This window comes from Psammomys obesus, unplaced genomic scaffold (genome assembly GCF_907164565.1).
Source record: "Psammomys obesus unplaced genomic scaffold, mPsaObe1.curated_primary_1811, whole genome shotgun sequence".
NCBI classification, from domain to species: Eukaryota; Metazoa; Chordata; class Mammalia; order Rodentia; family Muridae; genus Psammomys; species Psammomys obesus.
Window position 1 is genome coordinate 1,987,316 of NW_026587032.1, and position 27,978 is coordinate 2,015,293.

The 27,978-nt window shown below is 52.5% G+C and overlaps 1 protein-coding gene across 7 annotated transcripts; it reads left to right on the forward strand.

Moving 5' to 3' along the window:
• Septin8 (septin 8) lies at positions 1 to 27,941 on the forward strand. 7 transcript variants are annotated; one of them, XM_055602786.1, is made up of 10 exons: positions 1 to 274; positions 11,651 to 11,771; positions 13,623 to 13,818; positions 14,098 to 14,284; positions 15,067 to 15,228; positions 15,758 to 15,854; positions 16,243 to 16,411; positions 16,552 to 16,684; positions 16,816 to 17,006; positions 26,565 to 27,941. In XM_055602786.1, the coding sequence occupies exons 1-10, from the start codon at positions 245 to 247 to the stop codon at positions 26,728 to 26,730; spliced, it is 1,452 nt and encodes a 483-aa protein (XP_055458761.1). In that variant the 5' UTR covers positions 1 to 244; the 3' UTR covers positions 26,731 to 27,941. The 7 variants fall into 7 exon arrangements, with proteins under 7 accessions (XP_055458761.1, XP_055458762.1, XP_055458763.1 ...); XM_055602787.1 differs by having other exon boundaries at positions 26,568 to 27,941; XM_055602788.1 differs by having other exon boundaries at positions 14,104 to 14,284.
• Positions 27,942 to 27,978: the final 37 nt, after the last annotated feature.

Sequence of the window (27,978 nt, forward strand, 5' to 3'; positions counted from 1 at the left end):
GGTCCCAGCCGCGGGGAGCGCGCTGCGCTGGGGCCGAGCCGGGTAGGGAGGCCGGTCCCGCGGGCGGGGGCGGGGCCGGCTCCGCGGCTTCTCCCGCCGCCGCCGCCAAGGGGAGTTTCCAGGAAGTGGCCATATTGAATCCATTCAGCCGCAGCCGCCCGGGCGGAGCGCGTCCCGCAGCCGGCTCGTCCCCGCCGCGGCCCCGGCGCTCCCCGCAGCCCGCCCGCCCGGTGCGCAGCTCGCCATGGCGGCCACCGACCTGGAACGCATCTCGGTGAGGCCCGCGTCGCGCCGGGGCGCGGGAGGGGGCGCGAGGCGGGCTGTCAGCACCTCACGGCGGGGTCTCGAACCCGGGGACTCCGGAGCCAACCCCGGGAGGGGGCCTCGGAGTGTCAGGCTTCGCTCGACAGAAGCTCCTTTTGGGGGAAGAAGCCAAGACCTAGGTGGCTCTGGGCTGGTGTGAAGACAGACTCGTGTCCAGACGGGAGGATCCCGGACACCCCCAACTCTTCTCTCCCAAGGTGTTCCTGCATCTCTGGGGATTTGCCTTAGTCGCGCAGGAGCTGTTAGCTGGGTGCAAAGAGTGAGGATGGTGCGCCAGGGATCCAGGGATTTTTCATCCCCAGCACACACACTCCCGAAGGAGCTCAGGGGAGTTGCAGACTTTGGTCCGGAAGAACCCAGGCCTTGCTGTTCATCCTCTCCACGTCTCCCCCTATCCCCTAGCCTAAACCCTAGGTGCGACTCCAGACAGGTCCAGAGCCTCAGTGGTAGCGCTGGGTCTGCGGCAGCCATTCCCAGAAGCCGAAGTGATTCCAGATCCAACCCATTGAATGTTTGTTTGGGCCCCAGTCAGGGGTCTGCCTTCCTCCGGGCTGACGTCACTTGGTGGTCCTAACGCGGGTGTCTGTGGACTTGAGCCAGGCCATTGCACGCGGAGGGAGGCCTTTTGGGGGTTGTCTTGCACTGTCTTGGTGTCTAAGGCTGGATTTGGGTGTGTCTGGGAGGCTTGGCTGTGACAGTGAAGGAAGCTGTGTCCTCTTGCCAGCATGAGAGGCCCTGGTCGGCTGGAAGGGGAGGAGGGGAAGGGAGGGAGGAGGTGGAGGAGGGTTTAGGGCTGTTGGGAGGGAGAATTCTGAATGTGTGACCGATAACGAATTGGTTCTGGGGCTAAATAAAGGAGCCAGGACTTATGTAATTATGCTATAAATACTGTCATCTGAATTTATATATGCAAATTTCCTCTTTAATCTGAAAATACATTTGTTGGTCTTTGGGAATATGCATAACAAAGCTGGGGTTCTTGGTTTCGTAATGTGTAGACTGGTGTGTTCTGTGCTCCTTGGGCAGGGGGCCTGTGTGTCTGTTAAGTAAGTTTGACAACGTGGGGAGCAGATGCAGAGGCTAGGCCAAAGCAAGATCCACTTCACTCCCGTGGCTGTAAATGGAATTTATGTACTGCAGGAAAACAGCCGAGTCCTTATAAACCTGCCGAGCCCATGAAGACCAAAAGAGGTGTGTGTCTGTGTGCGGCATTTTCGGTGCTTAGCTGACCAGAAGGTTATGTCTGGGTTTGTTTTGAGGTCAGATGCTTGACTGACTGTTGATCTTGCCCAGATGAGAGTGTGTGTAGAGCAATAGGCGTTAGTGGCCTGAGAGGATTCTTGGAGAGGCCACTTGTTGCTCATGGGACCTCTGGCAAGCTCCTCTTTAACCCTTAGCGTTCTCATCTATACGGTGAGAGGAAAACAGTATCTCCCTCACAGAGTTGTGTGGATTGAGTGAAGGAATGCAGGTGAGGTACTTGATAAGGACTCAGGGAATACCCAGCCGTGGGTGAGACGGCTGCAGGGAATGTGTTTGCCTGGTTGCAGCGACTGCCATCCTGCTGTGGCCAGAGACATCCTCAGAGGGTCAGCTAAGCGTCTACACTGTGCAGCTGTGGCTTGGCAGGACCTTGCCTCTGTTTGCTTTTGGACCGTTTCTGTGGGAAGTCTTCATATTATCCCCGTAGTGGGCCAAAGCACAGGGAGGGGACAGACTGGAGCAGCTGGAATGCTGGCATCCTGGGGCCTTGCTTAGTATGATGGCTACACTAGAGGGATGGCTGCCTTCCTCCGCCCTCTGCACTCTGGGCCATCAGCCTCCTGGGAGGACTTGGATGGGATTGAATTTGGGTGGAGATATTGGGTGGAGTTTGGCCAGAATTTAGAAGTCTGGTCTCTTTTTTCCCTTCCTTGTCATCCTGGGAAGGTAAACTCCTCCCTTATCTTGTGCATAACCACACTCATTCCTTAGAGAGTTTCTTGAAGGTTAACTGTAGTCTTTGGCTTATGGGAGTCATGCTGGATGGACATTTTGCCAGCTGCAAGATCTGGTGGCACTGTGGCAGGTATCCACTGTCCCTCTGGTTTGTGCAAAGGTGGACAGACCAGCTCCTGAGGACCTGAAAACTGTCTTAATCTGGAGCCTACAAAATCACACAGAAGGGATCTGGCTGTAGCTCGGGGTGGACAGCTTACTTAATGTAGGAAGCCCAGTTCAGTCCCCTGTGCTGCCTGGAAGAAAAAATGAACACAGAGTGAGTACTTTGAGATGGAGATGTGTTGGCATCTTTTTTGTTTTTGAGTCAGGGTATCTCTACACAAGTCCTGGATGTTCTGGAACCCACTATGTAGACCAGGCCGGCCTTGAACCCACAGAGATCTTCCAGCTTCTGTCTCCTGAGTGCTGGGACTAAAGACATGCACCACCATGCCTGGTGGTGTGTTGGCATCTTGACCAACTCTTTCCAGCATGATGTATACACCAGAGGCCCATCTTAATTGTGTTTTATTTACGTGTTGTATATATGTTGTCTGAGTATGTACGTATGTGGGTATGCATGTGTGATGGTGTGCGGGGGGTGGGGGGGACAACTTTCTTCCATCATACGGGTCCTGGGAATGGAATTTAGTCTGTCAGGTTTGACAGCAGTTACCCTCACCTACAGCCATCTTGTTGGCCCGATATCTTTGACCCTGACTGGGTCCTGCTCGGCCTTGGGTCAGCTCAGGGGCTCAGGTTGCTGGCTGGTGTCTATGTATGTGGGGACAGCCCCCAACAGGTTCTGTCGTTTCTTGCCCTCCTTGGGCCGTCAGACTCCTTCCATACTCTTAGGGCCCCTCTCTTGTTTCCTGGGTCTCTGATTCTGAGGCTCACTCTCCTCCTACCCTGACTAGATCCTGTGACCATCTTGTCTGCATCTAATGAAGCAAGGTTCAGACTGCTAGCCGAGGGACCTGGCCGGTCCCGGGCAAAGTGAAGATTTGCGGGGGTGAGGGAAGAAACGTGAAGCTGCCTCATACTTGGCATCTTCCCCAGCCAGTCACCCCTCCCATCTCTGCTTTATCCCCGGCACCATCTGTTACATCCGTTGTCACCCCTGTAATCTTGACACTTCCCCAACAAGCATGCTATCCAAGGAGTGCCTATTTTGTCCTGAAGCTAGAGATGTGGGAGGCAGCCTTCTCACCCATGTGTGGCTCAAGGCGCCTGTCTCCTGGGATCTCCCTATCTTGTGAAAATGACCAGGAACCTTGCTGAGCCTTTCTGGAGAGAAACATAGCTGAGCAAGAGATGTCTGTGTAGCTCCCAGCAGGAGGTCACCAGCCTTGAGGGGTCACGTGTGAATGCCCCAGGCAAAGCCACAGCTCTACACTGATCTCTAGGAGATCCTTCCTTCCTTTCCTACCTAACACGCTAGGGGACCAACCTTACTGGGACTTTATGGAATGGATCAGAGCTATGAGTCTGGGGAGAAGGTGTTGATGAACCAAGAGAGCCTCCAACTATGGACTGCTTGAGGCAAGAAGAGACTGACCACTGTCGAGGAGGATCAGAGGAGGTGGAGAACTCAGGGCTTGTCCGAAGCTTTGGATGGCAGGGAGGACAATAGATGTTTTGGGCTCATCGTCTTTTTGATGTCAGCAGGCTGAGGTTGGGTGAGGAAGCAGATTTTGGTTGCTGGCCAGTCAAAGATGGGCCCGATACCCAGATGCTAGTTTCCACCTGAGGGCCCCCTGAGGAGCTTGACTTTTGAGCCCTAGGCTGTGTTTGGGATAATAACTATCCCGATGTCTTTATGGCTGAAGCCCAGCTTCCTTGGGGCCATTGCCCAGCTGCGGGATGACTGGGCACAGGAGCAAGGACCGGCTGGCCTCCAGCTGTCTCTCAGGGCCTCTTCAGCTTCCTGTTTCTGTGTCGCCTTTAGGGTCTCGGGACCCTCCAGCCACCTCCTACAATGCACTCGCTTTGTGGTCAGCCAGATGTGGAACTGGCTAGGCAGGAGGGAGACACATGTGCTTGGGGAAAGGGATGTCTCCAAGATTCAGAACGCCCTACTGGGGAGCTGGAATGTTCTCTATTAGCTTCTGTAGGAGTTGTGTGCATCCTCAGGGCTCATGTGAGGAAGCCTGGTTGGGAAGAGGCAGCAGAGGATGGGGCAGGGGGCTTCTTGGCAATAGCTACAGTTGCCCTGTTTGCTTTGGGGCACATTAGATAGTCTTAGGACGAGTGGCTCCCAGGCACATAGAGGGACAGAACAGAGGAGGCGGGAGTCCATCTCTGATCATGCTCTCTGGCTGTTCTATGAGGGGCCTTCTGGGTATGGGCCACTGGGGACCTGGGCATTGGGAGGGAGGGGCGGCCTGTGGGATGGACCCAGAATTCTCCTCAGGGACAGAGAAGCTCCTTTGTCTGCCTCTTGGGGTGAATGGGCATCAGAGATGCATAGCTGTAGCCACCTCTGGCGACCGAGGCTGGTGCTAGGCCAATCCTCTAGACCTAACCAGCACCACCACCCCGTCCTGTGGTGGTGAACAAGGCAAGGAAACGTTGGAACCCACAGTCCCCCTTCCAAGGCTGGTGCTTCATTCACAAGGAAAGGATGCCTCCTTCTTTCAATGAGGTTGGACCATTTGCTTTCAATGGCTTTCCCCATTTGCAGACAGTGGTGGCTGCCCCAGTCAGCCCCTAGCGAGGCGGTGCTGCTGTGCAGGGCGCCCCACATGTGCAGCGGCAGGATGGAACATTTCCTTTTCCTCTAGCAACACATCAAAGCCTAAGAACGAGTCTGTGTCCCAGGCCTTGTGGGTGGCGGGGACAGGCATGGGCCCAAGGTCTGTGCTTTTTCTTTTTTTTCCCCTTGGAAACCTGATTTTGGTAGAAGTGCGAATCAAACCATCCCTGGTTGATGAGCTACAGTCTGGCGGTCAGAAAAAGAAGAGAGTGTCCTGGGCAGAGAAGCAAAAGGCCAAGTCCTGGGGCTCAAGGATAACCTGGCCTTCCTACAAGAGCGCGGGAATGACTAGCCCAGTGAGAGTGACTGATGGCCCGGCAGCCCTCCTCACCGTGGTGGCACTATGAAGGTTGACCTGGTCTTCCTCCCAGGTGTTCTGCTGCAATGACAGATACTTTGCAGCTCAGCTGTCCTCCGGATTGAGGGCAGGTGTGTCCCTTCTGTTCTCCTTAGGTCCAGGATAACAGCATCTCCATCTTTGCCCTCCTACATACAGCCTTTTAGTTATTTCCCGTAACCTCTGACCTGGGTTTAGAAGCTTGCTTGCAATCCTGGGACCAGAGCTTCAGCCTTTCCTGGGAAAATTCCTAGGATTCCTCTTGGGCTCAAGGACAGTTGTGTTTAACACCACAGTTCTGGCCCGCAGGCCTCTGCTCTGGCTATTTTTAAGGCCCAGGCTGCTCGGAAGTAGCTAAAGCTGCTTTGTGCCAGGAGCATGAGTGGAGAAGGCTCCCCGTGGTACAGTGGTTCCTGGGTCCACTGCTCAGAGTGGTCTTCCCAGGGCCTCATGTTCTCCTGGGGAGTGGGCTTCCTGTCTAACTGACAGGGTAACCATGGATGCCTTGAGATGAACAAGAAGATAAAGCCTTCTGAATTTTAAGCCCTAAGATAGTCTAGGAGGCCAGTGGATGCTAGGCATGGGAGACAGGGACAGATGTGTTTAGAGACCAAGGTACTAGGGACGTATGGAAAGCCTGGCATTAGGGAGCTGCTCTGCATCCAGGATTCAGGAACCACATTTCTTAGATTGTGTGTCTGATTTCTGCGCTGCCCCACCTTCCCCCAACAACCAGCTTGTTTGGGGTTCCTTAATCATCCACAGCTTCGTCAATCTCAGCAGATTTCCAGTCTCTGAGGATAGTCTGTTTTTGTGGGCAGGGGCAAGCTTTGAGACCTGATTTCTTCCCAGATGCCACCTCAATTCTTGGTAAAATGGGCAGTTTGTTGTGTTCGTCAGTTAGGGTTCAGACGGAGCAGTTCCGGACCGGGAGCGGGATGTCCCAGTTACCCAGTGGGCTGTGTAATAAACAAGGTCCTCTGCTTTGTTCCGGATGGCCAGGCGTGCAGGATTGCACTTCCTAGTTGGGTTTTCTCTGATGTGCCAAAGAAAGGGTGACGTAGAAACCCAGGGGCTTGGCTCAGGATCCAGGAGCTTGTTAGTGATTAAAGAGGGGATATTGGCCTTATATTGTGTGTACATCTCCAAGCTGCCACCCCTTTCTGTGCCCAAAGGGTCTTCATGTTTAAAGCGCCTAATGAGCACCCTAGGTTGCTGGATATGAAAAGGGCAGGAGTCAGCAAGATCTACCCCCTGTCTAGGGCCTGCTAACCTAAAGGCTCATCCTCATGGAACAGTCTCCCATGCCTCCATGTCCCCAGAATAGCGTGGACACATCATCTTCCCAGATCTTCCTACCAGACTGGCTCACACAGTAATATCTTTGGTCTAGATCTGTTCTCGAAAATGCCTGAACACCGTGTTGGGCCCAGCATTCTCTTCTTCCTCTTTTTCTTTTCTTTTGCTTAGTTTTTTCTTTTTCCTTTTTACAGCTTTCTTTTTTGAGACAGGAAAAAGAACAGCCCAGGCTGTCCTAAGGATGGCCTTGAATTCCTGATCCTCCCGTCTTTTCAGCTCAGTGCTGAGATTACAGGTGTGTGCCGTCATCCCTAGTTATTCTTAATGTTGTACATCTTTTCTTTCCTTTCCACTTTGTTTTGTTTGGGGGAGGAACTAAGGCTAGAAATTGGGGCCTTTCAGATGGCATGTGCTGTGTCACGATTGCTGCCTTGTTTGTGGTGTTTTGGTTTTGGTTTAGTTGTTTTGTTGTTGTTTTTCTGTGTAGCCTTGGCTGTCCTTTGTAGTCTAGGCTTGCCTCAAACTCAAAGAGGCCCCTGCCTTCCCGAGTGCAGGATTAAAGGCGTGCACCACCAACACAGTGGCTTGTTTGTGTTTTGAGACAGGGTCTCTCTGCGTAGGTCAGGCTGGGCTTGAACTCCTAATCCTCCTGCTTCAGCCTCCCTAACATTGGAATTGCTTGAAGGTGTTGCCAAGGCCTGCTTGGCTCTCTGGGGGGTGGGGGTGGGGTTCAGATTTGGCAACAGTAGACCTGCATTCTCACTGTTGACAGCAGTCCCAGACCTGTGGCTACCCTGAGCCATGGCTGAGCATGGGCTCTGCCATGTCTACCTCTTTCTGGAAGGATTCTACATTTGACCATATCAGCTGCTGTCTTTGAACCAGAGTAATTTGGCCAGAGTGTAAGTCTCCCGGTCACGTCACCCCTACGCAGATCCTGAGCAGCATGGCCTTCTGGAAATGACTTGTGCCCCAGTGCCCCAGCGGTCTCACCTGTACAGTGGAAACCACACTCTAACCTCATGGGTCTGCTGTGTGGAGTAAGATGGAAGCCGTATATTTTAGAACTCAGTAGTAGTAGCTGTGACTGTGGGGGTCCTCAGCATTGCTCTGTCAGTCCTCTTTGGCCATATACGGTGCCTCTCTGGCCTCTGTGGCACTTGAGTTTAGAACAAGCCTGGAGTCAAGGCTGTAGCGCCCTCCCCTCCTCACTGCTGGCTGTCCCGGTGCCTGCCACAAGGCAGATGTGTCCAGCAATGACTGACTGTGATGGATTGGGAGCTTTCCAAGAGTGGCGGAAGCAGAGCACTTTGGCTAAGGGCTTGTTCTGCTTTCCATCCCTGCTGGGCCGGGCTTTGGTTAGTGCCACACAGGATGGGACACAATGACTGTAGCTCTGTTGGTTTGGGTCACACATAGTGGCTCATAGCAAGTGGCTGGTGACCTCCATTTTGCCTCCGAGGCTATAAACTCCTTGCCCCTTCTTGGAGTTTCCAGAGGGTCCCCACTCTGTCCTGACCCTGTGCCTTGTTCTGTGGAGAGTAGCAGTCAAGGCATCCTCAACCACAGCACTAAGCTAAGGTTCTACTCAGCTGGAGATAGAGCCCGGACACAGGGAGAGGGATCCAAAGGTAGGCCAGACAGGGCCCCCCTAGCTGCTCTGGCATTTTCTTGGCTTTAGTTTTAGACTGGCTCCCCCAGATGATCATAAAGGCTCCCCCTGAGCCACTTGCTTTGGCATCATGCTGACTGGCTACCGCCAAATGTCAGAGCTGGTACCCAGTGGGAGACCTGATGTTCTGGCTGAGTCCCGGTCGCTGCATCATGTAGGGGACCCCTTGGGCGTTACTAGTTGTTCCTCTGCTATGACTGCTCAGGCCAGCGAACGTCAGAGGGGACAGTGAGACTGCAATAAGTAGGACATTTTGGGTCACGAGTTATTGATGCCAAATGTGTGATCAGGAAGGCCGGCCTTAGCGAGAGCCGTCTCTCAGTGAAGCCGGAAGGTCACATCAGTCTCCTGAGGACAGGGAAGGACACTACTCTGTCAAGGCAGTAGCCGTTTCTCTCTGTGAGTATACTAAAGATGACACCCCACTCTGGTCCTTGATTGACCTGGGTAGACGTGCAGCCTGGGCAATAACTTGGGGGTGATGACCTCCCCGCCCTCCACACAATTCCACAGAGAGAACTGTGTTGTGTGAGGGAAGGGCAGGCAGGGCTGCTAAGCCTTGGCAGGTGGGCTTGTGTGGTCCTCAGTGTGAGACCTAGGCCTGCTCTCTCTTTCTTTTTCCTTTCTTCCTTCCTTCCTTCCTTTCTTTCTTTCCAAGTTCTCTGCTATGGAGTGTGTGTGTGTGTGTGTGTGTGTGTGTGTGTGTGTGTGTGTGTGTGTTTTTCACACAGCTGACTCGGTCACTTTTGGGGGCAGACTACAGGATGTTGGATTGCCTCCTGGTGTGTCACCCTTGAAAGGAGAGCACGAATAGCTACTCAGCCTTCTCGGCAAGCACAGCACGCCTTCAATTTTGGAGATTTTCAGTCTCACCTAAAAATAAGCTCCAGACTGTTCTGTCCTGCACCTGATCCTCAGGCTGCCACAAGCAGGAAGGAAGACTGAATAACGGAGTCCTGTGTAAGGTGGGCAGGCGACACCTCCAGTGTGACAGCAGCTGAAGATGGTGTTCATGAACCTAAAACTGAGCGGTGGTGTCACAGCAGGCAAGGGCGGCAAGCATAGGGAACGTGGCTTCCCTAGCCTGTGTCGACCTTTCTGAAGTGGGGAGTAGAGAACCAGGAAGCATAAAACGTTAAGGATCGGTGCCAGGACACAGGACCACTGTCCGGGACAGCCTGCTGTGTTGTGTAGGGGCCAGCTAGGGACAGGTGCCAGCAAGAAGGCAGAGAGTCCTGGGAGCCCAGTTCAGGGAAGCTGCTGAGCTTAAAAGGGGAATTTTGGGGCTGAGAGAGATGGCTCAGTGGGTAGAGACACCTGCTGTCAGGGCTGCCGACCTAAATTCAATCCCTAGAATCCACACGGTGGAGGGAGAGAACCGATAGGCTGCCCTCTTACCCTTGCAGGAGCCAGGAGTCTGAGCCCTACTCCTACCCCCACAAACAAATAAATCAACAGTAAACGAACAAACAAATAATAAGTGTGACAGAAGGGGAATGCAGGCATGGCTCAGTTGGCAGTATGCTCACCTAGCATGCACAAAGCCCTGGGCTTGATCTCCAGCACTGCGTAAAACTAGGTACGGCAGCAAGTGTGATTCCAGCACTGGGGAGATGGAGGCAGGGGAATTACAAGTTCAAAGTCATTCTTGGCACAGCAAGTTCAATACCAGCTTGGACCTGTCTCGAAACAAAACAACACCCCCCCCACCCCCCACACAGGAATTTAGAAGTAACCAGTGGGGCTGGAATCGAGCCTGTTGGGAAGGACTGACTGCCTGGCCGGGGGAGACAGGGAGGAGGCCTGGTGTAGCCAAGGCTCTGTGTGATGTGGGCACCTAGGAAAGAAAGCTGCCTGGTGGCCCTTTGTCAGGTCACACATGTGGCCCTAAGGGGACTCGCCCTGAGTGGTTAGAGTGGGACATGATTCCCTGGGAATCAGTAGGTAGGAAGGGTCATTGTGAAAAATAGGTCCCACTAAGAATCTTCGGAGAAAACAGGGTTAGGGCAAAGCTGGCTTGTTGGAAGCACTTTGAAGGGTCACATAAGATCTAGGATGCTTAGAGACATCCTTAGGGATGGTTTGTACAGCTCTAAGTATCCTAAGGCAGGTTGGGTTTTTGTGCCAGAGGCCAGACTGGCTAGAGAGGGACTGGCCAAAGGCAACAGGGTGTGGCTGCCAAGGGCTGATGCCCAGGTGCCGAGGAGGCTCTTGGGTAGCTGAAGCCACAAGGCCTCCTGTCTATCCACCTGCCCTGCCCCCGCCGACTCTTTTGCCCACTCCACTCCCAGAGAAGCCAGAGAAAGTATCCACACAAAGTTGAATCCATCCTTGACTCTCTCTTTGGGCCTGACGGGTTCTCTTAGTGCTGCAGACCAAGTCCGGTGGTCCCTGCGCTCTCAGGGCCTGCTGCCCACATCTCCGCTGAGGTCGGGCCTCCACATTCCCTCCCAGCATCCTCTTTCTAAACAGTCACGGCTTGGGTAGGGTCAGAGATCCCAGAGCCTAAGGTCTCCAGAGGCCACCACGGAGGAGGAAGCAGAGGCCTTCCCTGAGCCCTCATCCTGCATCCATCCTCAGGAGTCTTGGCTCTGCTAGCAGAGACTCTCTCTGTGTTGGATACTTGAGCAGGGAAAAGCCGCTGTGGAGGATCAGCAGCCAGCCCTGACAGGGAGGGCCCTTGATGGACTCAAGTCGGAGGGGCTGGGAAAGAAAGGCCCATGGGGGAGTGGCAGCATTCCCACCTTCTCAGAACTGGCTGCAGGAATATCCACACTCCAACCTGGGTCTCCTGGGCCTCCAAGATCCAGAGCAGGGCTTACCTAACATGCACAAAGCCCTGGGGTCCCCAGTACCACATCTACCCAGCATGGGGTGCACGCCTGTAATTCAGCACACAGGCGGTGGAAGCAGAGATGAGAATGTCATTTTTGGCTATGCAGCAAATTCAAGGCTATCTTGGACTACACGAGTTCCTGTTTAACGAAAAGCTCAGGGAGCTGGATGTGGTGGCGCACACTCATCATCTTGCACACTTTGGAGACCAAAGCAATGGGATAGCAAGTTCAAGGCCAGACTGTCTCAAAAGTGTGTGTGTGGCTGGGGGGCGGGATTGGGAAGCCAGGGCTCCTTCTGTGGGAGCATGACATGGAGTTGGCATCCTGGTGCCTTCGAAGAGTGTCCTGGGCCATGCTGAGAACACGGGCACCAGGGTCAGGGCTGCTCTGATGCACACATATCTTTTCCCAGGGGGCTCACTGTCTTGCTCTGTTTTTCTTGGCAGAACGCAGAGCCCGAGCCCCGGAGCCTGTCCCTGGGCGGCCATGTGGGGTTCGACAGCCTCCCTGACCAGCTGGTCAGCAAGTCGGTCACTCAGGGCTTCAGCTTCAACATCCTCTGTGTGGGTAAGTGGCCTGGCCAGTGGCAGAAGGAGGAGGAGACTTCTCGGAGACAGTGTTCAGCCGTACTGGTCACCTGTCTAGCTGGGCTGAGGGCTTCCCAAGCTGAGGGAGATCTTCGGTTCAGGCTTTGGTCCTGCCTCTGTCAGGGTTAGAGCCAGGATCTGACTCAGATGCCACAAAGAGGAAACAGAAGTGGGCCCATGAAAATGCTGTCTAAAGCACTAAAAATGGGTGTTTATCATAGAGATTCACGGTCATTTACCCTGAGGTTCACAGTTCTCATTTATTTAAAAAAAAAAAAAAAAATTTCAGAGCTGGAGAGATGGTTCAGTAGTTTAGAGCAAGGGCTGCTCCTCTAGAATAGAACCTGCCAGGTTCAATTCCCGGCACCTACATGGCAGCTTGCACCTGTCTGTAACTCCAGTTTCAGGGGATCCATTGCACCCAGCGTGTGCACACAGGCAAAATACCCATAACACATAAGATAAAATAAACAAAACTCAATTAAAAAAAATAAAACAGGTCTTCTGTGGTGGTACACGCCTATGATCCCAGCACTCAGGGAGGCAGAGGCAGGCTTATCTCTGTGAGTTTGAGGCCAGCCTGGTCTAAGAAGCGAGTCCAGGAAAGCCACAGCTATACATAGAAACCTTGTCTGGAAAAAACAAACAACCCCCCTCCCCCCGCAAATAAATAAAAGAAATGAAAAATTTTTTTCACGTGGCTGGAGAGATGACCCAGTGGTTATCTGGGCACTTGCTGCTCCTCCAAAGGGCTAGACCTCTGCTCCCATTATCCATGTCAGGTGGCTCACAACTGCTTATAGCGCAAGTCCCAAGGGACCTGACACCCTCTTTCTGGCTTTCGTAGACACAGGCACATACTCACACACACACATCAATAAAAATGAATCTTAAAACAAAAATCCTCCATCCTTCTGTGTGACAGGGATACAGCGGTGGCCCAGACCCTGCCCTGTCTCCAGGTCTCAGGGTAAATCTCAAGTACACCTTGGAACAAACACAACCTGACGGGGTGGAGTAGGTCTCCATGTGTCCATGGCAAGACTGCAAGGCCCTCTGCAGGTGTCCCCTGGGAAGGAGGCCATGCAGAGTAAAACTGCCCCAGCTATGGGGACCAGCTCCCGATGATTTCAGGTCCTGTTCTGTGGACCCGTGGCCGCATTGGCCTAAGAGGGAGGATGCCAGGACAGGCTATATGTTTGGTGACTAAGTCCCTCTGAAGCCAGCATACAGTGGTATCTCCATCGCCTGGCGCTGCCTTTTCCCCAGTCCCTGGGGAAATGTGAGAGACCCTGAACAGCCATGTCTTACATCAAAGGCTTCCTTTAGGACTCTCCTTTGGAATATTCTTTCTTTCTTCCTTTTTCTTTCTTTCTTTTTTCTTTCCTTTTCCTTCCTTCTCCCCCCCCCCTTTTTTTTTTAAACACATTTTTTCCTTTTGAGGGAACACCTGCCAGTCGACGCTCTCTCCTGCTGTGGGTCCCAGGGAACAAACTTGGGTTCCTAGCTTCTTTACCTTCTAAGCCATCTCACAGACCTGTTTTGTTTTTTTTTTTTTTTTTTTTTTTGTTTTTTGGGGGAGTGCTGGGATGGAACCCCAGGGCCTTATCATGCCAGGCAAGTACTCTACAACTGAGCAACAACAACCCGGCCCTCGCATTTCAGAGGCTGCCTCTGAAATGAGACAATGAATGATGGAGCAGGAGGCTTTCCTTCTCTCACTCTGGAGCTGAGGGTCTTTAAGTCCCCACCTCACCTAGCTGCCAGCTAGAGCGAGCCCTGGGTCTAGTCTTTGATATTCGCTTCTCTCCCTGCTGTTGCCACTCACCAGGGGAGACCGGGATTGGCAAGTCCACGCTAATGAATACACTCTTCAACACGACCTTTGAGACCGAGGAAGCCAGCCACCATGAAGAGTGTGTACGCCTGCGGCCTCAGACCTATGACCTCCAAGAGAGTAATGTTCATCTCAAACTGACCATCGTGGATGCTGTGGGCTTTGGGGATCAGATCAATAAGGATGACAGGCAAGAGGCGGGAAGGGCGGCCCCACCTAGCCTCGTCCACCCCACACTGGTTGACCCCTGTCCTAAAGTTTCCCAAGGACTTCCTGCTTTGAACTGCCCCATACATTTAGCCCTAAGGTGACCTAGAAAGGCCCCGGGGGAAGGGCTGTAGGAGAAGGGTTCAACCAGCCTCCTATAGCAGACAGGGCAAAGCTGTTCCCAGGGGCTAGCCTGGCTTGGGCTCTGGGCTGCCCTTGCTGCAGCCAGGGTCTGCCTCCCAGGTGATGAAGCTGTTTGTAGTTACAGGCCCATCGTTGACTACATCGATGCGCAGTTTGAAAACTATCTCCAGGAGGAGTTGAAGATCCGCCGTTCCCTCTTTGACTACCACGACACGAGGATCCATGTTTGCCTCTACTTTATCACGCCCACCGGGCACTCCCTGAAGTCCCTGGATCTGGTGACCATGAAGAAACTAGATAGCAAGGTAGGTGCCCCTGTTTGTCACCTGACCTCTGCCACCTTCCTCTGGAAGGAGGTGTGGTGACTGCATTTGGCCATCCTGTGGTTAGCTTGGTCCTCTCTGGGAGTCTGGGCTTTCAGTCTGGGCTTCCATCTTAGCCTCTTAGTCTCTAGCTCCTCCCTGCACGTCTCTCCCTTCTGACATGACTTCCCCTTGGCTGTCCTCTGAGCTCACTAGGAGAGGAGAATGACGACTCAGGATTGAACTGTGAACGAGGGTAGAGGGCAGTTTCAGGGGCTGTCAGGAAGGGTTGGGGTCCTGCCTGGAGGACATGTGTCCCTTCTAGTTATCTCTCAGCCCTGTGGCTGCCTTTCCATCTCAGGAGTCAATTGTCACTATGAAAAATGGGGTGATCTTGGCCTGGGATAGCTCAAGGCCCTTTCCATAGCTGCTACTCCTGGGTCATCGTACCTGCTTCGTGGGTGGCTTGGTCACCACGACTGTTTCTGCCAGTGCCCAAACCACTTAAGACCTTCAGAGTATCCAGGGTCCAAGTTGAGTATGCCCAGGGTGACCAAGCTGGGGGCTGGATAGTTATGTTGGGGAGCCGGGACCCTGAGAAGTCTTACAACCCGTTGTTACAGTTTCAGGCATCACAGCAGCCACGGGTGGGTGGGTTTGGGCTGGTACTGCTCATGGCAGCGGCTCTCTTCCTGGTTTCCTGCTCCTACTGCTTGTCCACAGTTGGTGACCACTACTTAAAATAACCAACCCACCGGCTGCTCTGCCTCTCCTGACCCTCCCAGGTGAACATAATTCCCATCATTGCCAAGGCTGACACCATCTCCAAGAGCGAGCTCCACAAGTTCAAGATCAAGATCATGGGTGAGCTGGTCAGCAACGGAGTCCAGATCTACCAGTTTCCCACCGACGACGAGGCTGTTGCCGAGATCAATGCAGTCATGAACGTGAGTGCGGGGAGGGGCCTCCAGAGCCAGAGGGCTTGGAGATGCCAATCTAAGACAGCCCCTGGGAACCCCGCTGCCAGTATGGTACCTTTAGTGTCTCCAGCACAGAGAAGTGGGCACCACACACCTCCCAGGCCTGAGTTCTGCGGCCAGCCACGGGATTAGAGGACTTGGATAGTGGGTTTGCACCAAGGGTCGCCTAGATCTGAGGGTCACAAGTTCTAGACTCAGGGTGGGAATGTAATGCCTGAAGGAGTGAGAAGATGCATGGCTAGGGGTTGGGAATCTGGAAGGAACCAGGCTTACAGTCTTTGTCAGAGAGCTCTGTTGGCCCCGATAAGAGCACGCCACATACAGGAACACCCAGTCTGGAGTCTAGAACAGTCTTCTGAGAGTGATGGGAGGTGACCCTCTGACCCCAGAGCCTTGTAAAAGGCCTGCAGCCCCTCCCTAGAGTGCAGGGGTGGTGAGAGAGTCTGTCCCCTGGTTCCAGCATGCTGCTCACATACATACCTGGGCCCCTTTCTAGGCACACCTGCCTTTTGCCGTGGTGGGCAGCACAGAGGAGGTGAAAGTGGGCAACAAGCTAGTTCGAGCACGGCAGTACCCCTGGGGAGTGGTGCAGGGTGAGTGTGGGAAAAGTGCACCCCCAGCTGCCACCCTGGCTCCGTCTCTCCTTGTCCTGCCAGCTGAGGCCCCTAACCACCATTCTGCTCTCCCTCTGCCCATCTGCATGCCTGCCTCGCTCTGCGGAACTCCCTGAGGCACCTGGCCACTCTCCTGCTGCTTCTCTGCCCATCTCCGCGCCTACCTCATGCTGTGGAGCCATGAGGCACCCAGCCATTGTCCTGCTGTCCCCACAACCGTCTTCGTGTTTGCTTTGCTCTGTGGAACCCCCCTGTCTTACCATCCTATGCCCGTCCGCATACCTCGTGATGCTTCGGAGCCACCGCGGTGCCCAACTGCTGCCCTGTTGCTCCCCCACCTATCTGCATGTCCATCTTGTGCTTCTAGTGGAGAACGAGAATCACTGTGACTTCGTGAAGCTTCGGGAGATGCTGATCCGGGTCAACATGGAGGACCTGAGGGAGCAGACCCACAGTCGGCACTACGAGCTCTACCGGCGCTGCAAGTTGGAGGAGATGGGCTTCCAGGACAGCGACGGCGACAGCCAGCCCTTTAGGTGCTAGCCTGCGCCGCACCGCCTCAGGCAGAGGCTGGGGGGGGGGGGCAGCCCTGCTTTCTTTTGCTCCAGCCTCTATCTGGCTCTATTGCTCTGCCAGCCTCAGTTCTACCTTTGGTCTCTCCTTTGGGTCTCCACAGCCTCCAGGAGACATACGAGGCAAAGAGGAAGGAGTTCCTGAGCGAGCTGCAGAGGAAAGAGGAAGAGATGAGACAGATGTTCGTCAACAAAGTGAAGGAGACGGAGTTAGAGCTGAAGGAGAAGGAGCGGGAGGTGTGTGCCAGGCCTGGGGGTGGGGGCGCCGTGGAGAGGAAATGTCGGAGGGCAGGCTGGCTGGTGTGGAGCTGGGGGGGCTGTCCCACCCACTGTCCCACCCACACCCAGGTGCCTCCCTTTTCCCCCAGCTCCATGAGAAGTTTGAGCACCTGAAGCGAATCCACCAGGAGGAGAAGCGCAAGGTAGAGGAGAAGCGCAAGGAGCTGGAGGAGGAGACGAAAGCCTTCAACTGCAGAAAGGCGGCCATGGAGGCCCTGCAGTCTCAGGCCTTGCACGCCACTTCGCAACAGCCCCTGAGGAAAGACAAGGACAAGAAGAAGTGAGTGATGTCTCCCTCCTTGGGCTGGCTCCTTACCCCTGGGCTCAGTCATTCCTGCCCTCCACCTCTCCAGCCCTCATGCTCACTGCAGTTTGCCCTCACCTCCTCACTTGCTCTCTACCTGTTTCTTGCACTGGAGTTCTTGATGCCTCACCATCTGGATCTTTCTCTCTGTTGCAGCTGTTACTCTCCATCCAGCCCATGGCCTATGCTCACCCTGTCCCCTTTGCTCTCTCTCTCTCTCTTCCTCCCTGCCCTCCCTCATTCTCCCACCACATCCTCAGCATCTGGGGCCTTATCACTGCTGTAGTAGTGAAGGAGCTGGGTCACATGGGCGGGGAGTAGCAGGGAAACAGCCAAGCAGGTGTAGCAACAGGAGACTGGGACAAGTCTGTCAGGCCAGGAGAGCGATGAATGTGGGACTGTCCTCATTTCCTGCCAGATGCCAAAAGACCCCGTGCTCCTGTTGGAGCAGCTGTGGCACATGCCTCCTGGACCTCTGAGGCCAGCTGGTAGATGGTGACCCAGAACAACAGGGACTCCTAGCAGGAGGTGACTCACAGTGGCGGGCCAGTCAGCACTGTCCCAGTCACTGTCGTCTCTAACAGCTCCTTTGGGCTGAAAGCACAGTGGCTCCTGGCCGGGCTCCAGGGCTGTGTCAGGGAGCTGCGCTGCTCCCCTTGTAGGGTCTGGAGCAGTTCCTGTAGAGAGTGACAGTTGGCAAGGAGGCTCCTCCCAGGTGTGTCAACTTACCAGACAAAGGACTTCTAGTCATGTGTCCTTAGCATTTTCTTTGCTTCCAGACTCAGCCCCTGCTGCCTCCCTCTTTTCTTTGCCTTTTTAGGAAAGCTATTTATTATTTATTTTTGTGGTTCTGGGGGCTGAACCCGGGGCCTTGCACATGCTAGATAAGTTTGCTACCACTGATCTTTCCCGTGTCCTTATCTGATTTCCTGTCTCCAGTGGCTCTCAGTCTCCTGCTCTACCTCATTCACAGACTCAGGCCACACCATACCATGGTGTTCCCATCCGCCTCAGTTTCCCTGGCCCTTGGCCTAGATTTGGCCTCATTGTTTCCTTGCCAATCCATAAAATAAGCAAGCAGGTCCATCCATCCTCACCCTCATTCCTGGGCTCCTGTTTTCCCTTGTATTGCTTAAGGATATAAGCACCCAGGCCTTCCATTCTTGGGGGCAGTGGAGTCTAGTGGTCAGGGCCACACAGTGGGTTGTTAGCTGTAGTCCTGGGATGCATCTTCGTGCATAAACTCTCCTGTATCCTGCCTCACTCCTAGGTGGAATTCCCTGATGCACACAAGCTCGCTCTCTCTGTCTCTGTCTCTGTATCTCTCTCTCTCTTTCTCTCTCTCTCCTGCCTCAAACTTAGAGTGCTTCTCCCTGGGGCAGACAATGCACTAGATGCACATGGTGGTTCCCAAGGCTTGCTCTCTGCTTTGGGACAGGTGTTACCCCTTTTTGTAGTCTTTCCCACCCCAGCCGCCTGTTCCCAGAGAGGACCCCAGGCTCAGCTCCCCTCAGCCAGTAGAACTTTACCGTTGCTATCAGCCCTCGTCCCATGCCCAGCCCTTTGTCAGTGAGTATGGAGGACAGTTGAGGTGTAAGCATTGCGGGGCTTTAAGCTGGCAGCTCAGAAATGCGCCTCCTTCTGGGGGGAACAGGGACAGAGCCTGTACACTCAAAACAACTTTGCCCTGTTCTCTGCCAGCTCAGCCCAGGCTACCTTGTGAAAGTAGAGGTCAGTAGTCAGTGTGCCCAAATAAACTGGGAGAAGCCCCCAGGGCCAGCTAGGTGTGGTAGCACAAGCCTGTGTTCCCAGGACGGGGAGAGAAATGCAGGAGGGGTTGCTTTTAGCTTTTGAGGCCAATCTGGGCTCTGTAATGAATTGCTAGAGTAGCCTAGGACCCCATCTCAAAAAAAGAAAGAAAGAGAAAACATAGAGATTGCAGGACAGTTGAGGGTGGCACCCACCCTGCAAAGGACAGACATAATTCTTGGCAGAGGCGCGTGTCTGGTCTCCCAGGATAGGCTGGGAAGACCAGCCCTTCCTGCTGGCTGGATATAGTGGAAAGCTTCAGTCAATTTGGCCCTGGGAAAGAGGACGCTGTACCTCTGGAGCTAGAGTTGGGGTTCAGAGCTAACCTTCCACTTGCACTGGTCCAATGGGACAGGGTAGGCCAGGCATGCATTTGGGGAGTGGGTGCTTTTCATGGCCGTTTAGTTAAATGGCTTTGGTTGGTTTGTACTCATTCTTTAAATTTTAATCAATTTTTGCGAAATTACTTCCCAATCAGATTTTGACCCTCAGCCCGGGACGCCACAAACTGAAGCGAGTTCTCTGCTTTGCTCATCACAAATGCCAAACTGACTGCCCTTTCCCAGTGTCCACCTTGCTGTCTTTTGCTTCTGTTTGATTTGGTCTGCGTATCTTTTAATGTGTCTGTTTTTGTTCTGTTTGTTTTATTTTTATTTTTCAGTTAAAGCACGCACAGATTTACATGTCGAGAGCGGACTTTAGACTTTCATGTGTTAAATTGCTTGAGTTACACCTTGTGACCCTTCTCCCATAACATGGTGTGAGGACGGACTGGGAGCCGGTACAGACTCCAGTGTTTACAGCCTTTGCCTTGTCCCCACCTGCTGGCCCTAGGCTGCCTGGGCCTGGCCAGCGACCCCTCTCTATGCAAATGCGTCAAAGCCATGAATGCTGGAATCCAAAACTGACAAGGTTTATTTTTTCCAGAGCCGGTGGCTGGTCTTCCATTTACAGTGTCACTATTCCTTGACGGAGCAGTTATGTGCCGCTCTAGTGAGGGCCCAGCCAGCAATGCTGGGCCTAACTGATCATCGTCAAAGCCGGCGACTCATGTGGTGCCCTAGGCGTGGCCTGTGGTCTGGTATTTGCATGCTGCAGAATTCGCCTGGTTCCTCTTCATTTTAATTTTTCTAACCTAGAGAGCTTAATTCCAATAACTTTTTCCACAGTCCTGAATTTTTATTTTGGCACCAGCCTAAAGACAGATAATGTCTATATCTTTCATATTTTCATAAGTAACACAGATTCCCTGAAATTTTTTTTTTAACTAAAAAGATCTCTAAACCTCCTTATATAGAAAGCACCCCTATAATATATAGGGAGAGGTGGGAAATAAAGTTCCTATTCTGACAGTGTTTGGGACTTCTTTATGGACGGAAGTGGACCCCGAATGAGACCACGCCCGCGTTTTTTTTTACTGTGAATGTAAATGGAACAACAGCCCAAAGCCCTTGTCTCTGCCCTAGAAGGTGCTGCCTGTGACAGGGACCAACTGCACGTGTGTTCAGTGTTTGACTCAAAACAGTTGCCTGCTCTCAACCAGCGTGTTCAGTGGGGAGAAGGCTGTCACGTCTAGCTCATTATTACTTCTTTCCTGGGCCAGTCACAGGGCAAGGAAATAAAGGTGTCTAAAGTATTAGGACAGTTTGAGAGGGAAAGAAAACGAAAAGGAAAACGAAAACTTAGCAGCCAAGATCTCCCCCTTCTAGCTGTGCTTTCCGTGTGTGGATCCTTAAGAAGTTGCCTGACAGGTGTGATGACCTGTGAGTTTGAAAGCCAGTTTGAAGGCCTTAGTTACATAGTGAGGTAGAGGCCAGCTTGGGCTACGTGAGTCCCTGTCTCAAAAACAAAATAAAAACAAGGAAAGTACTGAAAAACACCCACTTTGCTCTGTTCCCGATGGTTTGCAAGCCTCAGGGTTGAAAATGGGGGTGAAAAATAATGTCCTTAGCACTGGGGCAGCACCAGGCTGGGTTCCGTGCTCCCCCCAACATATACTTCATTCTGAGGAGCTGATTGCCCGGAGGGCCCCTCACTGAGAACCTGAGGGGACCACACTGATTCTGCTGCATTCAGTTTTTTAGCCTATCTGCTGCCCCACCACCATTTCCCCCTTTTGGCCAGGCCGGCGTCACTTCTCCCCCCACCGGTGTGGCTTCTTCCTGTCCTGGTATGATGGTTCATTCAGAGTGAGCTGGAAGGGAAGGGTGTTGTGAGTGCATTGAGGCAGGACTCCCCGAAGGCCGCCTGAACCTGTGAGAGGCTCCCCACAGCAGGACCATAGGATTTGTCGATGCTCTGAGGAAACCTCCTCCATGACCGGGGTGGATCCTGGCTGCGAGGCTGGACACTGATATTATTTACAAAGACTGTCTTAAGAATATAGAATTAGGTTCGGGCCTTAGAAGCTTCTTGAGTGTCACAGCTGATTCATCTCTGGTTATGGTGGAACCAATGCTGGACCTTGGTGTGTGAGGCAGAGGCGAACTGTAGGCCAGTGGCTCTTCTTGGGAAAATATCTGACAGAGAGCATGTTCATGTCGGTCGAAGCCTGACTGTCAGAGCAGCCTCTCCTAGCCATATTCCAGAGACCAGGATGACCCAGCAGGTCCACTGGTTGTATGAATAACAGGACTGCCAGCTTGTAGTCCATGCTGGGAACTCGGGGGCAGCCAATTCCACCACTGTCCTCTGCAGCTTGCTAACATGGACGTGCTGTTTATGGTCGGTGCCTACCTTGGCCCAAAGCTTACCAGCATCCCTGGACCCTGGAGAGACCTAACTTGCATTTTCTAGGCTCTAAGTTTTCCCCTGTGGAGACCATCAGCCGTGGCAAGCTCTTTTCCCGCTGTGTGGGATTTTGTTTTCTTTAGCTGAGGTTAACTTAGTCTTTGGTGTGCAAGAAAGACATGAAGCTTGCCTATTGGTGTTGTGACCCCGTGTACAGCTGGGATTCATTCCTGTTTTGTTTTGTTTTTGTTTTCTCCCTGTCAGTTGTCTTCACAAGGACTGCCATAGGAGCATGTGGCCATTTACTGTCATGTCTCCCCTTTAGTCATTTTGTTTTGTGGTAGAATCACCATGTAAGTTATGGTCCAACTTCTGAGGGAGAAAAGTAATCATGTCAGATCCCTAGGCACTCAGGAGGCTGAGGTAGGAGGATCAAAAGTTTAAGGCCATGTCAAAATAAAATAAACAAACAACAACAACAAAACACTGAGCATGTGCCTCCGTAGCTAGAGAATGTGCCTAGCATGACTGGGGACCAGGTTCTCGCCCCAGCACTCAGAAAAACAAGTCAACAGCCATCAAGCACATGTATCCCAGGCCAACCAGGATGTCCGCTCTCCCTCATCCTGGGTGACTAGAATCCCGGCATCTTGTGACCTGCAGACTGGCCCCGCATATGTTGCTGTGTGCTTGTGTGGACTCCCCTTGTCTGGGGCTCAGACTGGGTAAGAGGAGGCCCAGGGAAGCCAGCTTGCTTGTCTGTTATGTTACCATGCATTTCTAAAAGCACTTCAGTTGTTAATCCATTTACTCCTCCATCCATTGACTCGTTTCTGTTCCTTTCCATCCACTTTGTACTCATTTGTTTTCATTAAATTTTGCATTTATTTTGAGCTTTTTATGGTGTCATTTTTGGGCAGTAGCTTTTCTTGAGCCTGTTAATATCCCGTAGCTGTGGTAGTACACAGCCTGCTTCCCCTGTGGCCTTTCTGGAGGCAGATCTCCTGAACAAACTCCATTCCCTAGTGAATCCTGCTGCAGGCCCCTGTGAATGCTTGTGAATGCTTCCTGCTGCGCTGGAGGAATCACAGGAGAGAGAAACTGCAGTCTGTGCCTCTTGAAGAGCTATGGGCTCCAAGACAGAAGGCATAGCCTGCCCTCAAAGTTTACATCTTTATTAAGAAAGCTTGGCTTGGGACAGCTCGCTTATGTGTTCTCAGCTCTTGTAATGACCTGCTCTAACATCTGTAATCCTCACCATCCTATGATTAGGTACTATTATTGTCCCCATTTTATCAGGGAAATCCCAGAGAGGCTTTATAATTGCCTAAGGCAACACAGCAAGCAGTCGGAGAGCTGGGATTTGAATGTTGGTTATCTGTATTTCTAATTCCTGAACTAAACCTGCCATCCCTGCAGGATAATGGAAAGAGTAGACATGCGGTCGTTCTTAAAGTGTGATGGTGTGGGCCATGAGGCTGAGATGGTTTTGTGGAGGTGGGAGGCCCTGGGAGATGGAAATGTTTGGCTGAGGGAGTGTGGACTGGTAGTTGAAAGGACAAGCTAAGCTACCTTGGGGCTTTCTCTTATCTCCATTTCCTATGGTCTCAGTCCTTCACTTGTCCCCGGTCTTTCCAGGTAGGGACAGAAGGAGGATCGATTGTGTTTCTACTAACCAACCATAGGGATTCCCATTTGTATGTTGAGGTGAAAAACTAAAAGAGGCAAGGAGAGCAGACCCCAGGCCCCCGGTGCGATCCCAGTCTTAACAATGCACAGTGGTATATCGGCAGTGGAGGCCTTAGCTGCCCAGGAAGAGTTATTTCACTTGTAGCCAGGCAATGGTGGCACACGCCTTTATGTCAGGCAGAGGCAGGTGGATCTATGTAAGTTTGAGCCCAGCCTGGTCTACACAGAGCTGGTTCCAGGATAGCCAAGGCTACACAGAGAAACCCTGTCTCGAAAAACAAAACAGCAAAAAGTGATTTCATTTATAGATGTACAGAGCAACAGGCCACATCCTTACTCTGGTAGGAGGCTCTCTGGCTTTCTCCATGAGTTTGAGAATAGGATCAGCTTAGGAACATTTTATGGCCAGAGCCCCTGGTTCACAGGTTGAGACGCTATGCAGGAGACACCCAGTGCCACAGGGAACAGTCACTAGTGCGAGCCCTTGAAATGAGCTCCCATCCCATTCCCACATGGTGTCCACTGGATGGAGCAGCAAGAGGCCAGTCAGCACGTCTATCTTGCTGGAGATACCTGAATGCCAGGTTCCTGGCAACTGTCAGCTCCCACCCTTATCCTCAGGACCTACCTGGATGATGGCCATTGACAGGATCCAGGTATATATGACTCTAGTGAGAGATACTCAGAGTTCCATTAATGGAAAGTAGGCCTCCAGCAGCACTGAAAATCATTCAAAGTGTTTTTTTAGAGCGACCCCCAATAGCCAGCTGTGGTGCCATGTCCTTGGCATTTCACTACTCCAAAAGCTGAAGCAGGATGATTTTTTTGTTTTGTTTTTCAAGACAGGGTTTTTCTATGTAGGTTTGGCTGTCCTGGACTCGCTTTGTAGACCAGGCTGGCCTCAAACTCACAGAGATCCACTTACCTCTGCCTCCCCAAGTGCTAGGATTACAGGCATGTACCGCCATGCCTGGCTGAAGCAGGAGGGTTTTAGGTTTGAGGCCAGCCTGGGCTGCAATGAGATTTGGGCTCAGAAAGATGACGATGATATATGATGATGATGATGGCGGCTGTTGAAATGAGTCATCAGGTAAAGGTGCTTGCTGCTAAGCCTACCAACCTGAGTTTGATCCCCGAGACCCATGTAGCAGAAGGAGAAAACTAACTCCCACAAATTGTCCTCCAGTATCCATATACATACACACACAAATAAATAAATGTGAAAAAAAAAAAAGCTCCTATAAGCAAAACCAAAGAAAGGATTAAATGGTACCTTGGCCTCACAATATGGCCTGTCTGGTCCTGGACCACAGTGAGCATCCAACAGCAGACTATACCCGATCCCCATACCCACCCCATGGCTTAGCACATTCATAAAAGGTCTGTTCACAGTGACAAAGCTTCACAGACCACCTTTAAATTTATGGCCTAATCATTCAAGCCCCCAACTTGAGGACTGACACAAGGCTACCAGCTGGCATCTTGGCCAGCTGGGCTCCATAGTGTTGAGAATGGCTCAACAGCAGCACAGCTTCAAAGAGGCAGCTGGCTTCTTCCCTGCCATCATACAAGTCCTCTTCTCTTCCTGGCAGCAGGGCAGGCTGGGCTCAGCCTACTTAGCCACTCCAGCTTGGGACTTCGTAATTCCCTCCATACTTGCCACAGAAGCATCCTTAGCCTGAAGCCTTCTGGATGAGGGAACTGGGGGGGCTTTCAGAGCTCCCAGGGGAAATTCGATGCTCTCTAATCTGGATGTTCGGAGAAGACATAAGCTACCACTACACAGGACAGGTCCAGAGAGACCATCTTTTAGAGGGAGCTGGGACTGAAGTGCTGCTCCTGTGTTGGGGACAAGTCTGAGAAGCTGGAAGGACCTGGCTTGGCTTGGCAGGAGGAACAGCAAGAAATGGTCAGTGAGGGAGCCTGGCCTAGAGGTGCACACCTTTCATCCCAGCACTGGGCGTGCCAGGGAAGGGGGATCTCTGTGAGTTCTGGGCCAGCCCTGGTCACACAGTGAGACCCTGTGTCATCGGACAGAAAAAGCTAGCCCTGTTCTTCAGGCTGAGGAGAGCTCACCGTAGCTCTTAGGCCAGCTCTGAGGGACACAACCAGCCTTGCTGAGGAAGGAAAAAGTTAGAGTACGGCCTTCTCCCTGGCTTCCTGGCCTCCGAGAGGGGGCAGAGGAAAGACAGGGTCACAGCTTCAGGCCACCTCACCTCTGCTGGTCCTGATCTCTCCTAACTTTCTTCTGAGACTGGGGAGCTTCCCCAGTGGGGCTTTTAAAGCAGTGGTTCTCAGCCTATGAGTCGCAACCCCCCGGGGTTCACCTGTTCCTTTCACAGGGATTGCATATACAAGATATCCTGCATATCAGAGATTTACTGTTTTCACAACAGTAGTGAAATTACAGTTGAGTAGCAACAATTTTATTATTATGATGATTGGGGTCACCACAGCATGAGCAACTGTATTAAAGGGTCACAGCATTGGGAAGGTTGAGAGCCGCTGCTGTAGAATGGTCTCCCAGTCTCCTTATGAGACTCATAAAGCCAAAGAGCTTACAGGCGTGCAAGCATGCTGTGTTCCCACAGGTCTTGGAGGCCTTGGGATGGCGGCAGAGGGGCTGGCTGCTGGGTGAAACAGAATTGGTTGTGCAGGCAGGTAACTACAGACTTGTCAGGTGTGGCTTCCCGAGTGCCTCTCAGCCACACTGTGCTGCTCAGCAATGATGGGTGTCCACACAGAGTGGTAACCTTGAAGCAGAGTCATCTCAGACGCAGGAATGGGCAGCCAAGTGCCAGCGTGGTCACGTGAGGCGCTATGAACATGGCACAACTCCCCTGCTTCATAGCATTAATGTACCATCCTAGGAAACTCCATCTCCAACCTCAATCACCATCATTTTAATCTACCATTTCATCCTAATCTGTCCTGCTGACAACAGCATTCCCCCCGACCCCGTGCCTGTCACTGCACACTCATGTAGCACGGAAGTCTATAATCCTCCATTCATGCTCACGTTATTCATTAGAGTCCTCAGTGTTGAGCTCGCAAGTCCTCTGCCAGAGGACTTGCTATCCTCTTGGCCAGAAGACTGCCTGTATTCTTGTTCCTCGCTGCCAAAACCCCTTCCCCATGAGTTCAAGGTCTGCCATCCTGGGGGAATGCAGAGCATGACCCCGTACAGAAAACATGGCAGCCGCAGTCACTCCTGCCATCCTGCATCTTCTGGAGTTCGTAAAGGAGCAAGCAGGGCCATGGGCCAGCCCGAAGGGCCAAGTTGATGTCTACCTGTGCTTTCTTTAGCAGATCAGATATAGGAGCACAGCAGTCGGGCCTGGGCCTCTCCAGCTCTAAGGTGATGATGGCCAAAGCCAATGTGGAACCCTTGAACTGCAGCAGCTGGTGGCCCGCCATCCAGTGCTGCAGCTGCCTGGTCAGGGACGCGACGTGGAGGGAAGGATTCCTCTGAGGCAGCCGTTCAGCCACGTGGGGGCCAGCTCAGGACCGTCAGGGCGTGGAAGTGGAAGTGGAGACCACGGTTTTTTAATTTAGAACAGAGACTTCCCTCGCCCCCAACCCCCACCCCACCCCACCCCACCCCCAGTTTTCACATATCAATGACCAAAATTGCAAATGGTTTTCCAATTTCCGATCAGGGAGCATCCGGGCGTGGGCCCAACCCTTTTCTTTCCCAGAGAGTCTGATTGGTGACGTGGTCCCTCTGAGGCGGAAGCAAGCGTTATAGATGGCCACGCTTGGATTCTGAGCAATGTGAGCCTACTGTGAGCGGGGAAAGTTACCTGTAACTGCTTGACCTGAGGAGAAACCCGGAACCTTGTCAACAACGCCAGTTTTTCCTAACGGAACTGCCCTTAGTGATTTAACTTTTCATGCTTCATAACAGACCAAGACGCCATGACATTTCCTCATTTGCATAATTTTGCCTTACTAACAAGCACATCCTGAAGGATGTCCCCATCCCCTCTCTCCTCCCCCCCACCCCCGACTAAAACCAACACGAACCGATATCTGATATGTTTTTTAAGTGCCAGATCAGAGGGGTCTAACGCCTCCATAAGGACTGTGTGTAGGTGAATAGAGACAGCTAAGCGAATGTGTGTAAAGTACAGCAAAGGCAGACAGATATTTATATTACAATATTCATAGAATGGAAAGTTCAATATTTTTGCAGTGTGTGTTTAAGAGAGAAACTGACCATAATAGTACCGTCCAAATGTCTCCGTCCAGTGAACCCTGTGTCCTTTAGACGTGCGAGTCTGGTGGAATGGTGTGGGCTAGAAAGATGACGTTTTTTTTTTTCCACCCTGCCATATGTTGTGAGCCTCTGTGAATCAGATCACCTCGCCGTGGTGCATGTGCAAGGTGTTGCACGCCTGTGCCTTGCCTGTTCTGTGTCGTGAAAACAGCTGTTCCAAAGGCACGGATGAGTCTCAGGGAGACTCAACGAACTCATGCTTATTATAAAGGAGAATCCCAGCGACCGTCCCCGCGTGGGGGTCCCGGTGAAGTCTGCTCGGAATAGCCAGTCCCGTCCCCAGCAGCTCATTCGGGGTACAGCCAGAGCCACAATGCTTTATGAAGTCTTTTACACGTGGAGTTGACTGTAAAAAAAAAAAAAAAAAGAAAAGAAAATAAAAGAGGCCAAAGCCTTACATCATGTCACAGTAGCTTTTGTTTTCTTATCCATGGGGACCGG

Bases quoted from the DNA above. Each gene is read 5' to 3' on its own strand.
- Septin8 (XM_055602786.1), top strand. From the start codon at position 245: ATGGCGGCCACCGACCTGGAACGCATCTCG. The intron at 15,229-15,757 runs GTGAGTGCGGGG...GCCCCTTTCTAG, and splicing joins AGATCAATGCAGTCATGAAC to GCACACCTGCCTTTTGCCGT. The intron at 16,685-16,815 runs GTGTGTGCCAGG...CTTTTCCCCCAG, and splicing joins TGAAGGAGAAGGAGCGGGAG to CTCCATGAGAAGTTTGAGCA.